This window comes from Trachurus trachurus, assembly GCF_905171665.1.
Source record: "Trachurus trachurus genome assembly, chromosome: 9".
Taxonomy (NCBI): domain Eukaryota; kingdom Metazoa; phylum Chordata; class Actinopteri; order Carangiformes; family Carangidae; genus Trachurus; species Trachurus trachurus.
Window position 1 is genome coordinate 31,259,549 of NC_139895.1, and position 14,515 is coordinate 31,274,063.

The 14,515-nt window shown below is 44.0% G+C and overlaps 1 protein-coding gene across 4 annotated transcripts in view; it reads right to left on the reverse strand.

Annotated features, from left to right (window-relative positions):
* Positions 1-1,193: 1,193 nt before the first annotated feature.
* Positions 1,194-14,515, reverse strand: part of gapvd1 (GTPase activating protein and VPS9 domains 1) — a 28,636-nt gene continuing 15,314 nt past the window's right edge. For all 4 annotated transcript variants that reach the window (XM_083979425.1, XM_083979424.1, XM_083979423.1 and 1 more), the window contains 18 exons: positions 14,328-14,453; positions 14,048-14,221; positions 11,901-12,038; positions 10,501-10,635; positions 9,726-9,845; positions 9,330-9,407; positions 7,587-7,933; positions 7,347-7,434; positions 5,778-5,840; positions 5,550-5,678; positions 5,316-5,442; positions 5,090-5,202; positions 4,234-4,393; positions 3,896-4,083; positions 3,293-3,506; positions 2,326-2,398; positions 2,042-2,239; positions 1,194-1,745 (listed from right to left, as the gene is read on the reverse strand). In XM_083979425.1, coding sequence (XP_083835551.1) covers positions 1,605-1,745; positions 2,042-2,239; positions 2,326-2,398; positions 3,293-3,506; positions 3,896-4,083; positions 4,234-4,393; positions 5,090-5,202; positions 5,316-5,442; positions 5,550-5,678; positions 5,778-5,840; positions 7,347-7,434; positions 7,587-7,933; positions 9,330-9,407; positions 9,726-9,845; positions 10,501-10,635; positions 11,901-12,038; positions 14,048-14,221; positions 14,328-14,453 — 2,612 coding nt within the window. In that variant the 3' untranslated portion in view covers positions 1,194-1,604. The remainder of the gene's footprint in view (positions 1,746-2,041; positions 2,240-2,325; positions 2,399-3,292; positions 3,507-3,895; positions 4,084-4,233; positions 4,394-5,089; positions 5,203-5,315; positions 5,443-5,549; positions 5,679-5,777; positions 5,841-7,346; positions 7,435-7,586; positions 7,934-9,329; positions 9,408-9,725; positions 9,846-10,500; positions 10,636-11,900; positions 12,039-14,047; positions 14,222-14,327; positions 14,454-14,515) is intronic.

Genomic DNA, 14,515 nt, shown 5'->3' on the forward strand with positions numbered 1-14,515 from the left:
GTAGAGCTAATATCCAATAGTTCACTAGTCTGCCCATGTGGACACATGTGGCATCTCAGGTATAAGATTAGAAACTAAAATGTCTTTGTTCATTAACAAAGGCTTGTGTTAATTAAGGGTGATGTGACCACAATAAACATCACAGCAGGTCGATATCCAACTTTTCCTCCCTCCCCCCTTATTGTTTTTCTTTTTTTCTTCTTTTTTTTTGACCAGTGCAAAATGATCCAGTCCTCTGGTGTCAACCAATGCAGGACAGCTAACTGTATACAGACTGATATCAGGCTCATTGGTTTCAACTCTGAGGTAGGACCGAGAAAACCAGAGGGGACAAGTTGTTCAAACTCAAGTGCATTAAAGGGACAGAGCCATGACAATCAGTGATGTGGAGATGCTCATGTTCCTGCGGCAACGGCTGGACAAAGGTGTCTCAGGGAGACGTGGTTGGCCAACTGGAGTGTGTTTCTGTATGTGTGTGTGTGTGTGTGTGTGTGTGTGTGTGTGTGTGTGTGTATGTGTGTGGGGGCAGGGGTATTAATAATGCCTATGCTGAGTTAAAGAAAAACAAAGGAAAATAAAAACTCAAAAATAACTACCTGTACAGAGCGCCCCACACCAAAGGCACTATTTTCAATATTTCCATAAATGCCACCACTACACTGTGCACAATCTGACCCTGTATCAGCATCCCCACCTGAGGGCTACTCACTGCTAAGGTGCCTTCCTAACTCAAGCTTTTTTCTTGCAAGTATATCATAATCACGCCACTTGCCTCAGACATCTTGAATGGGCATGATATGCATTTTCATTTTTTAAAAATTAGATAAACAAAAGCATTAAATAGAATTACAGAAATAAATACATTTTATTTCATATAAACATGTGGGCCCTTATGTCCAAATTGTCACTGACACTCATGTTTTTTGGGAATAGGATGAAGTAAACAATTCATGAAATAAGCTGCCCTACTAGTTGATACACTAACCTTAATGAGTAGTATGGTAATTGTGAATTGATTTCAGTGTTTATGAGTCACTAAATCCCATCAGTAAGTATCATGCACTGTAAATCCCCACGTTACAATGCATTTAATGAACGCTATATTGAAATTTAATTGGAAGCCCTTCCCTCTCACTCGGGGGGAAAAAAAGATCAGTGATCACATCAAGCAAGTCTGGTCCCTTTATATAGGATTATCTTTTATGTTGATTTAATGTCATATTGATAACTGTGTGTATATAAAATTCCTAATACAGACCCCAAAAGTGAGACATGACTGTAGAGACAAAGATAAAAGGAAAGATCCAAATCAGGTTGGAAGTTAACATCTTGCCAATTTTCCCCCCAAGGCCGTTTGTTTTCTTTTTTTTTTGTTTGTTTGTTTTTTTCTCTCACCACGGCTAAAACCTGGATTTGTCCACATACATACAGTAATATATATTTTGTAATCTTTCAACGTCTCTGGCTATGTACAAGCTATACAAATAAAGAGCAGGCTGTGGGCCAGGTTTTATAAGCTGTGCAGAGGGAGCAGTTGGTTGGGAAGTCTCCCAGTCTCCCGGCTCCTTCCCCCGCAGTCTGCCCATACAGGTGGCTGTTCTGCTTCACTTGCGATCGTCGATGGTCTTAATGAATTCCACCGCCGCGGTGAACTGCATCCACCAATAGCACTCCTCCCCACTCAGCCGGCTGGCGTAGAAATTATTGATGTACTGAATGGTGGACAGCAGGCAGGGCGGGTTTGCCTGGAGGGGAGGAGATGTGGGGATGGGCCCACATTAACCGCTGAAAGAACCTCACGCAACGCCGTACAGATTATAATCATAAATATGGAAATATGGAAAATATTTTCACACAGGTTAGCAGATAACAGTCTTTACGCTGCACTGCCATTCCTCTTGTTTTCTGCATTTTCGGATGATTTTTAATTACGTGATCCATATTGAAGGTGTAAATTCATGGACTAATAATTATTAAAGAAAATACGGCCGAGTAATGAGTCTAATTTCAAAACGGAAGAAGTCAGTGAGAACAGACTTACCCTTATAAGCACGAAGACAAGTACAGGGACAAAGTCGTCCGCTCCAGGGACAGAGTCTTCGTTGGCCAGACTGAGGAGGTTCATGATGGTGGAACACATGCGCAGAATACACTGGACTTTGTCTCGTGGCGTTTTGTACGCATTGATGGTCCTGATCTCAGACTGTGCGGAGGGCCAGGGAGCCTCCTTCAAGTAAACCTGCAACCAGAAAAGTTCAGACACGTTCATTAAAGTTCTGTGTGACTGACAAGTATCTTCTGATGCGTGGAAGTCAAAGAATATACCTCAGGGATTTGAAGAGCTTTGTGAGTAGCCGTCACAACTTTTGAGACCCGCTGGATGTGTTCATGGAAAAGTCTGTACAAGACAAAACAACTCAGTTTATGACAGCAGATAGAGATATAGAAGATTGTTTCAAACAGTCAAAATGAAGATACCTGGATTCATTTTTAATTTAGCTGCTGCCGGTTAAAGTCAGGAGCTAAATTAAAATATTCCGAGCATGTAAAGAAGTAGATAAACTGTTACGTCACCCATCACAGTATCACAGCTTGTTCTGAATGTGATGATTTAACATAACTGGATGGGTAAAACTCATGTCAGGTGTTAATGTATGGAGTGCTTTTATAATTCACACACTTTTGTCCTTTCTGCTCCACCCAACAAACCCAATTTAAAAATACACCACTGTACAGTTGGAATGTATCCGGGTTCAGATTCTGGCTTTTAAAAAAAACTTCAGATTCGTTATTCGTATTCGGGAAGAAACCGGAAGTGGGCGCACTAGAGACTTCCGCCGAGCTAGCTGGCTAAAGCTTTAGCTCTCGGCTAACTAGAACGGGAATAAAATATTTTAATCGTGCGGCTCTTCTAGACTTTCCATACGTTATTGGACTGAATGGATCAAATTCTGGTAGTGAGACCGGCCGTTTTGCGGGGGTTGTGAAAAAAAAAAGTATCCACCGTTTTATAGCCGCTTCTTTTCCCATTATTGTCTATGAGAAAAATGCTATCGCCAGCTACTGTGTTGGAGTGTGAACCAGAGTCACCTGGTTATGTGCTATTGCTGATCCAAACATTTCTTTCTCTTTAGAAAAAAGCTCTAAAAAAAAAGCATTATTTGTGTATTTCCGAATAATGTATAGTATTCAGGTTCGGGTACATCCCTACTGTACAGAGTATAAAAAAGTCTATATATTGTTATGGCTAACATCATTTTTGTCTGGAGCTGTAGACATTCCAGCTACTCACTGGTCTCTGAGAATATCTCCATCCTGGTTGGGGTAGAAGGCCAGCTTAAAGATGCGGTTCATGACGCTGCGCTCGATAGCCATCTGGGCATCCTGCAGCTGGTCCTCACTTGCATACTGCCAAATGGCATCACGGGCCATGGCGCCGTACAAGTAGCGCAGAAAATCCTCCACGGATGCCGTCTTGTCATCCGACGCTGTGCACCCCTGGAACGCTGAGGGGAGAGAGTCAGCAGAAAAATCACACCAGAGCAGGAAACATGCAGCGACTAGATTTGTTGGATGTTTTTAAGTGAGGTAGTTTCAGCTTGGAAGTGACATTGTTCATATTTAACCACATAAAATCCTTAAAACAGAACTGTTTTATACACCATTATACAAGGGAATGCCTTTACATCATTAACATGCAATTGCCTCAGTGTATTCGCTTCTTTTAATTGTGGAGTTATAACTGTCACAACATGATAAATAATGTATAATATCCCGAAGATGACAGACAAGGATGGTAGAGAGGGAGGGACGTGCTTAACAGGGTAGCAGTAAAGGCCAGCTGAAGAACAAACAAGTCGGTTATGAGCAAAATAAAAATGTAGACGTATAGTACCTTTAATAAAATCAAGCATCTTGGTTTCCATGTGTTCAAGAAGGAGCCGAACACAGACGGTGGTGAAGTAGCGGTTTGCCACCTCCTTGTCTCTCAGCACCCTCTGGAGGAGCCTCTCCAGATGAGCCTGAGAGGTCTGCAGGCCCTGACGACACCTGGTTAGATAAGCGATGTACGGCGCCCGCTTTCTGCAGCGAACACAGAGAAAAAATGCATTGTATTATTCATCGTTCTCCGTCGTTGCCGAAAAATGGGTTATGCACCGAACAAAAACAAATAAGTGAAGACCCGCGTCATGTGGTGCATTAAGTGAGCCTCCCCCGTCTCTCCAGACCTACCTGTAATCCTCGGCGATGGCAGCCAGCAGCTTCCTGCAGGTGCGTGCGTCAAAGCGGCTGACACAGCGCGTGGTCTCCTGGATCTGGGCCATCTGGTTCTTATCCTGGAGGTTGATGGCCTCTGCGAGCTGGACCTTCAGGAAGCAGACGATCTCATTGTCTGAGAGAGAGAGATGGAGGGGAGGGGGGTGACAGGGAGGCAGCATTAAGACAACACTGCTCGCAGCTCACAAAGGAACGCCTGGTTGCTCTAATCTGATCAGGCTGCCGCCTCCACATGACAAATGTGACTGATGGGCACCAAGATGGAGTCTTATGGTTCTACTGTTATCCATTTCACAGAAGGTGGCTTGACTCTGCCCCCCCCCTGCTTCAGAATGTGAAGGTGGGACCATGCAGATTTGCTGTGAGGAAAACTAAACAGGTCGTTCTTCATCTTGTATAACATCAGAACACTTGCATCTTTCTGATAAAATGTTGGGCCAGTATTAATCAGCCTGATTACACAAGTATTTTTAATATTTACAATGTGTAATAACTTAATTCTGAACCGACACCATATGGAAAGTCTCTTCTAAACAGCCTCCTCTCTTTCGACCTTGCCCTAAACCTTGGGAGGTGAAGGTGGTACACATTCGGTGTCTTGGCTTAAGGACACTTTCAGCTGGTTGGATACTTGCCAACATAAAGAGCTTGCACCCTGCTCCCTGTGGAGGTTTGTGACAAACTCATACCTCCGTAGACGAGACCAATTTTTTTTACAGCAGCTCAAAATGAACATATGGAGCATATAGAGCGGGCAATCGTGAATTCAAGTAGAATGAGGTGGAGATTTAGCACACACAAGAGCTCCTACCTTCAGGATCCATGTGGTCAGGCAGACCGTTCCGTGTGGTTGCGTGAGCCATGATGGGCAGAGCCACTGAGTCTGCAGAACACAACGCCAACCTCAACTTCTTCTTTGCATCACTGGTCAAACACAAATGACAAAAAGTCAAATTAACGTTAATGGCTAAGCAATGTCTGCTAAGAAAACAAGAAATCCTATTGAGTGAGTTTTGTGGTTTCTGTGATGGTCTGACCTGAAAGAGAACTTGGAGTCGTGCTGCTGCGCCGTCTCGCTGGCCGAGTCTGGGAGGTCGTCTGTGGAAATGTTCTGCAAAGTATCTTCTCTTGGAGAGTCATGCACACTGTCTTCAACACATAGATCTGTGAAAATATTTTTTTTAAAATAATCAAAAATACAATTTGAACATATTAACCTTGTATTTGCAAGTGAATGTTATCTGCATATGTAGCACTTTTTTTTTTCTGACCTCCTGTACCGTCATAGGAAGCTCCAGCTGCAGCTCCATCACTCGGGCTGGGCCTCTTGATGTTCCTGTACTTGTCCAAAATGTCTTCAGCTGCCTGTGCTTGACTGCTCAGCCTGGGCATTGGGTCTTCTAACAATCCCACCAACAAAAAGATAACATTTAAAATCAAACACACCATGGTGGATTAGTTTCAGTCAATCAGTTAAATGTACCCAAATTGGGACGGACCTTGTGGGATACGCTCCTCATCTTTCTCCTGTTTGTCCCTTTTCCTAAACGCTGCTATTGGAGCTGTGGAAGAGAGACATGTGATGACTGACTGGGGGCAGAGTGACACCACTTTCACTATCACTGGATGGCAGGCTGATCATGAGTCAGCTGTTGACAGCCACTTTAAAACTTTAGTTGTTGTTTTTTTCCATGAGTTTTATTGAGACTAAAAATCTCAATGTGGGATGTATGGCATCATCTAGAGGAACCAAAAAATGTCTAGTTGCAGAACTTTACCAAGAAAAGAGCAAAAGAATATTGAAATGGTGATTTAAACCAGAATATCACAAAGATCGACAGTAACTCATTGTAACTCATATGTCTATATACAGGTAAATACTGAGGCTTATCCTGTTAACACAAGCTGTGGAAACAGGACAAACAAGAGAGACACAGTCTACAATTAAACAACACACTCAGGAAACATTTGGTGGTGTATCTACACTGATATTCTGTATTCTCTATACAGTAAAATGGTAACATACTGTAGCAAAAAAAAAAAAAAGGAAAAGGGTGACAAAACGGATGCATGGATGAAGAGTGTGGGTGTGTGAGCTCAGGCTACACCATGTCACATCACAGCTCTAAAGCTCTAAGGCCACATCTACAAAGCAGCATGGGCACGCAGCCGCTGGCTCCAGCAGTAAAGCTATCTGGATGATGACAGCATGGAAGCGTTACCTGGGACATCACTCTCAGCCGTCCAATACAGCACTGTGAGGAACACAACAGACAGGGTTGGCCTTTCACACACAGGCTGCTGCTCCGCAGGACAACTGACTTGTGCGTCACCGTGCAGAGCAACAGAACAAACACAATGGACTCTACAGATTTTCGGCGGGAGAGCTGGTGGTTTTAAGGCGTCACGGCACTTTACGTTACCATGTGCACGCAGTCCTCCATTTTATGAATATCAATTTAATGTTTACTTAAGAAAACATCATTATCTGAAAAAGTAATAAGCAGTCATTCCGTGTGGGCACAGCTCATTATTTCCCAGACAGATGTATGAGAGATGGTTGTAGAGGGGAACTGCAACAAGAGATGTGTCATCTATCAGTGCTGATGACAGAGAGGTCTATCTAATGACCATTAGCCGCTGGCTGACAGCACTGCTGGGAGGGCTACAGCCAAACAATCTACACAGCTAAAGCTTCTCTGATGACTGATTAGCTTTGAAAAGTCTATATAAATCTGCAGCCAGTGAGACGTGAGAGAAAAAGGACTGGACATGTCTCTGGAGGAACTTCAAACAACGAGAAACATCATTTTCCAACTGGAACATCAGCAATGGAGTGGACAACATGGATCATCATTCTCTTTCTCACATTATAAATTGGTATTCGCTCTGCTCTTTAAAGTGTGATATTTCCTGTCAGTAGTGATTAAGAGAATTTTTTTGCTTCCGACAACAAAACATATAAGGAGCGCTGCAATCAAACTGATCACTTTTAAATGTACAGAACTACATTTTTCAGTCTAGAAGAGACGACAGGTCTAAAATGACCAAGTGGCCCGTGTGCTTACCTTTGGGAATGGCCGACACGAAACGTTTCTTCCACCAGGGTCTGTTGCGGTCAGACTTCTCATCGTCACTGTCTTTTCTGTCCTCAGCCTTTGAATGGACATTAACATGTCACAACTGGGAACTGGCAGGTAGTTTATCAAACAAAACAAGTGAAAGTGGCTACGAGAGAAAGTATTTTCAAGAGGCTTTTATGCTTCATTTCTCTGACATGAACACAGAGCACGACTGCAGCTGGTTACCTCTCCTTTCAGAGAGTCCTTGCTGGGGGATGAAGAGGGTCCTAAGGCGAAGGCCCCGGCGGGGTCGCGCTCCTCCACTGCCACCCGTCGGTTAAGGCCGGGGTCGCTGGTGGGCCGGCGGCCTGGGCACACGATGTCAGAGCTGCGGCTGCGGACCAGCCTGTCAGGGAAGGAGTGGCGCTGCTTGGTGTGCTCCAGCTCGGCCTGGGCCAGGCAGTGGGGTGTGAAGAGAGAGTGGCGGGTGTCTTGCCCCAGGGCACTGGCTTCTGGGATGGGAGGGTCGGGTGGAGGGTGAGCAGGCCTGGCATAGTGCACTTTGGGCCTCACTATTGTACCAGTGGACGAGCCTAGGGTTATGAAAGACAAAGATAAATATATATATATAAGAAAAGTAAATTTGAAAATGGACAATATGTAAATAGTCATTCAGAAGTAGAAGAATTGTTAATATGTTACTGGAATTCTACAAGTACTGTAGATAATTGAGACGTAGCGCTGCACTGCACTGCATCAGCTAACCTAATACAACTAGGATCACTGTTTTACAGCTTTGTCTGTCCAGACTCATATAATAGATTTACTGAGGGCTTTGAAGGAATTTGATTTAAAAAAAAAAAAAAAAAAAAAGGGCAATAGATATATAAATAAAGTTGAATTGACTTCACTTTGTCTAGCTGGGTTGTTTTTTGTTTTGCTGCAGATCTACTGTAATAGTGTGAAAGTGCACTGACAGAAATATAATTAAATTCCTTGTATATATTCATTTGACCAATAAAGTTGATTCTGATAAAAACACACAGTTGTAACCATGGCAATACGTAAAACCTCAAATATGGATGTTGATGTAGAGCATAGAAGATCTATACAATCACCACAGTTCCAAGGTGCACACATGATCACAATCACAAATGAATTAAATAATTTGTACTTTGGATATGAATTGCCATCACTATATATTTTTCTCCCATTAGAAATGTGTGTGAAGTTTTGTCATAATGGGCATATGAAATGTCAGTGTGACCTTGACCTTTAACCACCAAAATCTAAAAAGTTCATCCTTGAGCCCTAAGAAAACATTTGTGCCATATTTAAAGCAACTCCCCAAGGCGTTCCAGAAATGTAGCGTTCCTGAGAATGGGATGGACTGATGGACAGACAACCCGGACACACATTGTCTCTGGCCATTGTTGTCGCCGGCGCGGAGGCATAATAAAACCTGCAGATAAAAACACCTCCAAAGTGGGGGAGAGTGCTAAAGAGAGATGTTAGTGGGAGATGAGCCCTAGGTGTAGGTAGGCCACCTGTTCCAAGGGTAGACACTCTCTCCTGAAAAGCTTCCAATGGCAGACTCGTGCCATGAGCACAGTGGGACAAGGGGACAGTGCCAAAGAGCCTGGGGTGAGGTCTCTCAACCTGTCATACCTTCACCTTGCCACAGACACACAGCCACCACCATTTCTCTCTCAAACACTTTTCACCTGCACTACAAACAAATACACACAGGAGCAGGAACAAAGACTCCGCTAAGAATAATCCGAGACACTAAATGAGCCAAATGAAATGACATTTCACTTGTACTTACAAGCTTTGGTAAGTAAGGCTCGTTTGGGGGGTACAGACACTCTTTTGGTTAATTTCGCAGAGCTCAAGCTGTTCTGTGTATCCATGACATTAGGGAGGGAATTTAATGATACTCATTTCTAGCTCTGATTGGCTGTAGAGCATTCTGGGAGCGCCAATTACCTTCGCCAGTGGAGAGGGGATCGAACATGGCCAGTAAGGAATCAGCCTGTGAGGGCGGAGATGTCGGATGGTGTGCTCCTGTAAAAACAGAGGACATGAGACAATTAACAGCGTTGACTAAATCAACTTTTAATCTGCAGATATTCAGTTTAAAAAATGGCTAAAGACTGTAGCGTGACCTTAAAACATGATTCCCCAGCCAGGCTAATAAAGAACACTTAACTCTCCAGTCTAGTTTTAAGTAACAACTACGCCTATGGTGAGTGAAACGGTGATTTAGCTTGGTGGCAGCTGTAGAAGTGACAGGGACTGATGGCTCTGGCTGATGCTGTTCTGAACAGATAGACAGTGGACTGATGGCTTCGCTAGCCTAGCGGGGATGTGACACTCTCCTACCGTGGCCTGACTCCTCCCCATCTGGACTGGTCACAGAGTCCTTCCCTCCAAAGTCTGAGCTGCACTCTGACCGCAGGTCCTCAATCTTGTTGGGGATGTCTTCTGAGGTTGCACTGATACCTGCAGCACAAAAAACAAAACAAAAAACAGTTGTGTTGACATTCAGGACAAAAGCAGCTCAGTATCACCTTTACAGTGATGTGTCTGAGCAGTCAGGAGAGAGAACCTGCATGTTCAACGTTTCTCAAACAAAAGAGGATTTTTTTTTTAGACTATGCTGTATGGTCCCTCTCAGATGAGAACCCAGTGGGAACTCTAAATTGGTAGCGTAAGCTCCCATGGGTTAGGGGAGAGACACAGAAAAGAGTGATCATCAGGCAGAGACTATCCATCGGCTGGATCCCGGGGGACGTTTTCCTGCGAGCTGAGCCAGGAACGTCACTGCTGGCTTCTTAATCTAGGATACTACTTCATGCATGTCAACATGGCATGTCCACCTGAGCCCACAGAAAAAGACAAGCAGCATTAACCTCTGTGTCATACAGAAAAATTCCCACTGACCCCCGGTTCGCTGGCTAACAACCCTCCCAGCACCATGACCGCTCCGCACGGAAACAAGGAGAGTTAGGAGAGGTAGGTGAATGAGTTTTCAGTTTGTAGAAGACAAAAGGACTACGGAGTCAAATTCAGAAACGGAACCGATTGTTTTAGTGAGAAAACGTACGCAGACAGAGCAGCAGTGAGGGAGAGGAGGTGGGATAGTTAGATGATATACCTGAGACGACGCTGAGGCCTGGTGTGCTGGGTCTGGAGCTGACCTCTCTGACCTCCGTGTCATCTGAGGTGCTGCCGACCCCTGAGCAGCTCTCCAGCTCCTGCAGACGCTCCTCCTGCTTCAGGTCCGGGGCCTCTGCAAGCAAACCCAAAAGACAACTGGCACTTTAGAAAAACCCGACATCCGAGACAATAATGTGTACTTTCCTCGCTGGAAGTGCGGATAAAGTATCATTTAAAATAAGCCCATAATCCACCATATTTGTGGCAGTTTGCTACAGATGATGGTCATTCTTCTACCCCAGCCCCTCCTCTGTTACGATTATTGGAGAAGCAAGTGCACACATATGCGTGAAATCAAACAAAGCATACATTACCATGTCTTAAAACTGCCAAACCAAACCATAAAGCTAGTGCGGCCAATTCTTTGGCTACCCAATGGAGCTGTTGGGTCGAACCCAGAGGCTGCATACTAACAGCAGAACTCATTTGCATGCTCGTTAGTAATAATGTGTTGGTGAAGTGCTCTTCAGAGTGTAGTTTTCTGCTGCCTAGCCATGAAACAAGCGCTCTACTCCAAGCAAGCCTCCGATCACACTATTACTGAGCAGAACAGGGGCAGCAAACGGAACAAAAAGCAATCAAGACACTCATGCATGTCATTTCTACACTGCACATATTGAAATGGTGTACTACTTCAATTAACATAAGGCCCAGGCTTTTCAAAGAAACACTTAACACAGTTTATAAAGCTCTCTACTGATTCCCACAAAAACACTGGTTTTCAAAAGGGGGACTTGAGCAAGTAATCTCTCATTAATAAAAGGTTTGGACTGAGCGCTCAGTTTACTGTATACATGGCTTTTTTTATACATACATGTCACATTGTACTTGAATTTGCGGTGACACCGTTACACAAGGATTGCCTTGACTGATTACTGTGATAACAAAACACAATGTACACATTGCAATATAGAGCAATGCAATACCAAGCCCAGCCAAAGAAAACAACCTGACACCATGTAAAGTGACTGAGGCCAGCTGCTCTCCTTGTGATTCCCTCCCCACTGCTCCACCACAGGTGCAAACACACCTGGTGGTCCCTCTAAGGAAACTCTGAGCTGCCTTTTACTGGCACAGGCAGATCTGCCCTGAAAGACAGGCAAGTGCACACAAACATGAAGACAGATGTATCGCACACATTTTTGGTATGGTATGCGGTGCAAATACACCTGGTGTCCCCATCCCCCACCATACTGAACAGGCACATAACATATGCATGTATGCATATACATGCATGCAAACAAACATGGAGATCAAGTGCGAGAAGTGAAGCAATAACTGAACAAAAACAACAGTCAAAGGCTGTCTGCATCAGCAGAATGAAACCTGGCTCCCCACCTGAGTCACTGGGCAGGACCTCCACGCTCCAGGCCTCGCTCGTGGTCTCTGAGATGGTGGAGCCGTAGGGGTCCAACAGCACTGAACCCGAGCCAGGAAGACACAGCAGGCTCCCGAGCATGTTCTCCGCAGCTGCCCCTGAGAACACAAAGACACAGACAAAGGGTTAAACTCTTTCAGCAGCATGAAACTACTTTTCTTTTTTTTAATTTACCTAGAAATGCATCGCACAAGCAAAAAGCCACCTCTGTAGTAGCAAAGTCATCTTGAAGGCACCTTCTTTGCCAAGCATCTCTAGTATATGTAGTTAAGGCAGCGCTGTTGATTCATATTCTGTAATTAGTTCTAATAAATAATTCAGATTTGAAATGAGCAATGTGAGAAGTTGAGAATGTCACTACAGAAAAGAAGCCTCTGATTAAAAAAAAGGTTGATTTTTGAGTTATATGCATGGTTATACGTAATGCTCTGTTCCATAATATGGCATTTCATTTTTTGTGTTACACCTCGATTAAAAATTTTGTCATTACATCGATTTAAGGCCTTCAGGTCTGACTTTCAAACAAAACTGTGAAAAGGTCTGAGATCAGCAAAAAAATACGTGGTGGTGGTGGTGTCCCTGCTTCAGAGATAGTGAGCTTTGCATACAGAAATGCAGTGAGTTGGAGGTCACATGGATTTCATGCTGGGACCCACAGGCACATATACCACTGTGCCAAAGGTCAGAGGTTAATGGTAATATCTCACCCTGCCCTGGCCTCCAGGGCCATGACTTTGATCTGTTGATTAAGCCTGGCATCACTCACCACCAAATTACTGCTTCGCTCTCCCTCCCACAAAGTCCTCAGCACAGTGTCCCTCTATCTCCATTTAGGAAGTTGTGGCTTAACAAGGCAGAAGAATGTGGAGGAGGGGGAAAAGAGCTGAGCAGGTGTGAGTGGGAGTCAGTGGCCAAGGCTCAAGACCAAAAAGCCGACCTGTGGCAGCCGCGCCCCCTGGTACATCATGCTTCCACTTCGCGGCACACACACGCCATGAGCACGCGTGCATGCCAGCACCCAGGCAACAGTGTGTACTGATGTTGGCGGGGGTAGGGCTCTCATTGGCGGTGGGAGAGCTCTATCCCGCTGTCCATGTTTACAGTCTTCAAGGTAGGGGCGCAGAGTACTTGTCTTTCAGGTGGATGATTAAATGAGTGGCACAACAAGAAGTGAAACAATTAGAATTTCTGCCTCATTATCATGGTAATCTTATCAGTGGGATAATGAGGTATTAATGGATATTTAATGTGCATCTCATAACCCAATCCCTTGGAGAAAACACATAAGGAAATCGCTGTAAATTCACTTAATGATGGAAAAGTCCCCCAACGCCATATTCCGAAGAATGAAAAATGGTGGATGCAAATGAGAAGGAACCAAGGTCAATAAGACTGCAGGGACTGAATGAATGTCAGAGAGAGAGAGACAGAGAGAGAGAGGGAAAGACACGGGCAGGGGGAAGGCTTTGAGGAAAAGATCGAAGCAGAGGATACAGGGAGAATGGAATTTGAATTAAGTGGACTCAAATATTCTTTTTTTCTGTTTCTTTTCAACATTTATCTTATTGTCACAGTTGAGCTCAGAGTGTAAAAGCTGAACTTAACCTCCATTGTCTACTTAAAATGTGTCTCTTGCATATCAGCATATTAGAATTATAATAATAATGCAAACTAAACTCTGGATATACAGAGGGGTCCAAAGATCTGACACAATGTTATTCTGTGTTATTTCTTAAACTGCAATGTATAAATACTTGAACCTTAGAATAATAAAATAGAAACACTTGTCTGAATTATTATTGTGGTCTCAGTTAAAGAAAATGTAAACTTATGTTAACAATATAAGTGTTTTAAAATGAATTTTTTTTCAAATCACAGAAATGTATCAAACTAGGGCCACACATGAAATAAGGACCTGTGTTTTGATGCCATTTCACCAATGTACCACAAGGTGATGACATTTCCCTAAATCTACTTCTGAACAGGCTGCACTTTGCAGCAAATTCATCTCATAAAATGTGTAATGATCACACAGGCTGTGTAGATCAGTCAGATGCTTAGATGGTGAATGCCAACAAATACAGGCACCAGAGCCATGCCCCCCCACCTGCTATTTCCTGCAGCCGATCTTCATCCATGTTGGGGTCAAAGTCACTGCCGAGCACATCGGTGCTCCACGTTTCACTGACGGTCTCAGAGATGTCCCGATCATCCGTCAGACCCATCATGTCTCTGATCTCAAATTTGCGGAGTTTGTCATCCAGGTTGTCCTGGGTGGTGGCTAAAGGAAAGAGTGCGTTAGACTAGCCTGGCTTGTGGATATGCATCACAATACTTTTACAACTCAATAATAAATCAACATTTGGACATTTGCCCCTAACATGTACCTTGTTCATGCTCCAGAAGCTGTAGAGCCTCCACCCCATTGCTCCCTGATGGTCCAGCTCCCAGCTCAGAAACAGACTCACCCTCCAGGTCCAGAGACGACACCGAGTTGGAACGATTGGATGGACCTGAGGAAGGAAATGAACCAAAAACATACAAAGAGTGACAAAATCATCTAGTAATCAGCTTT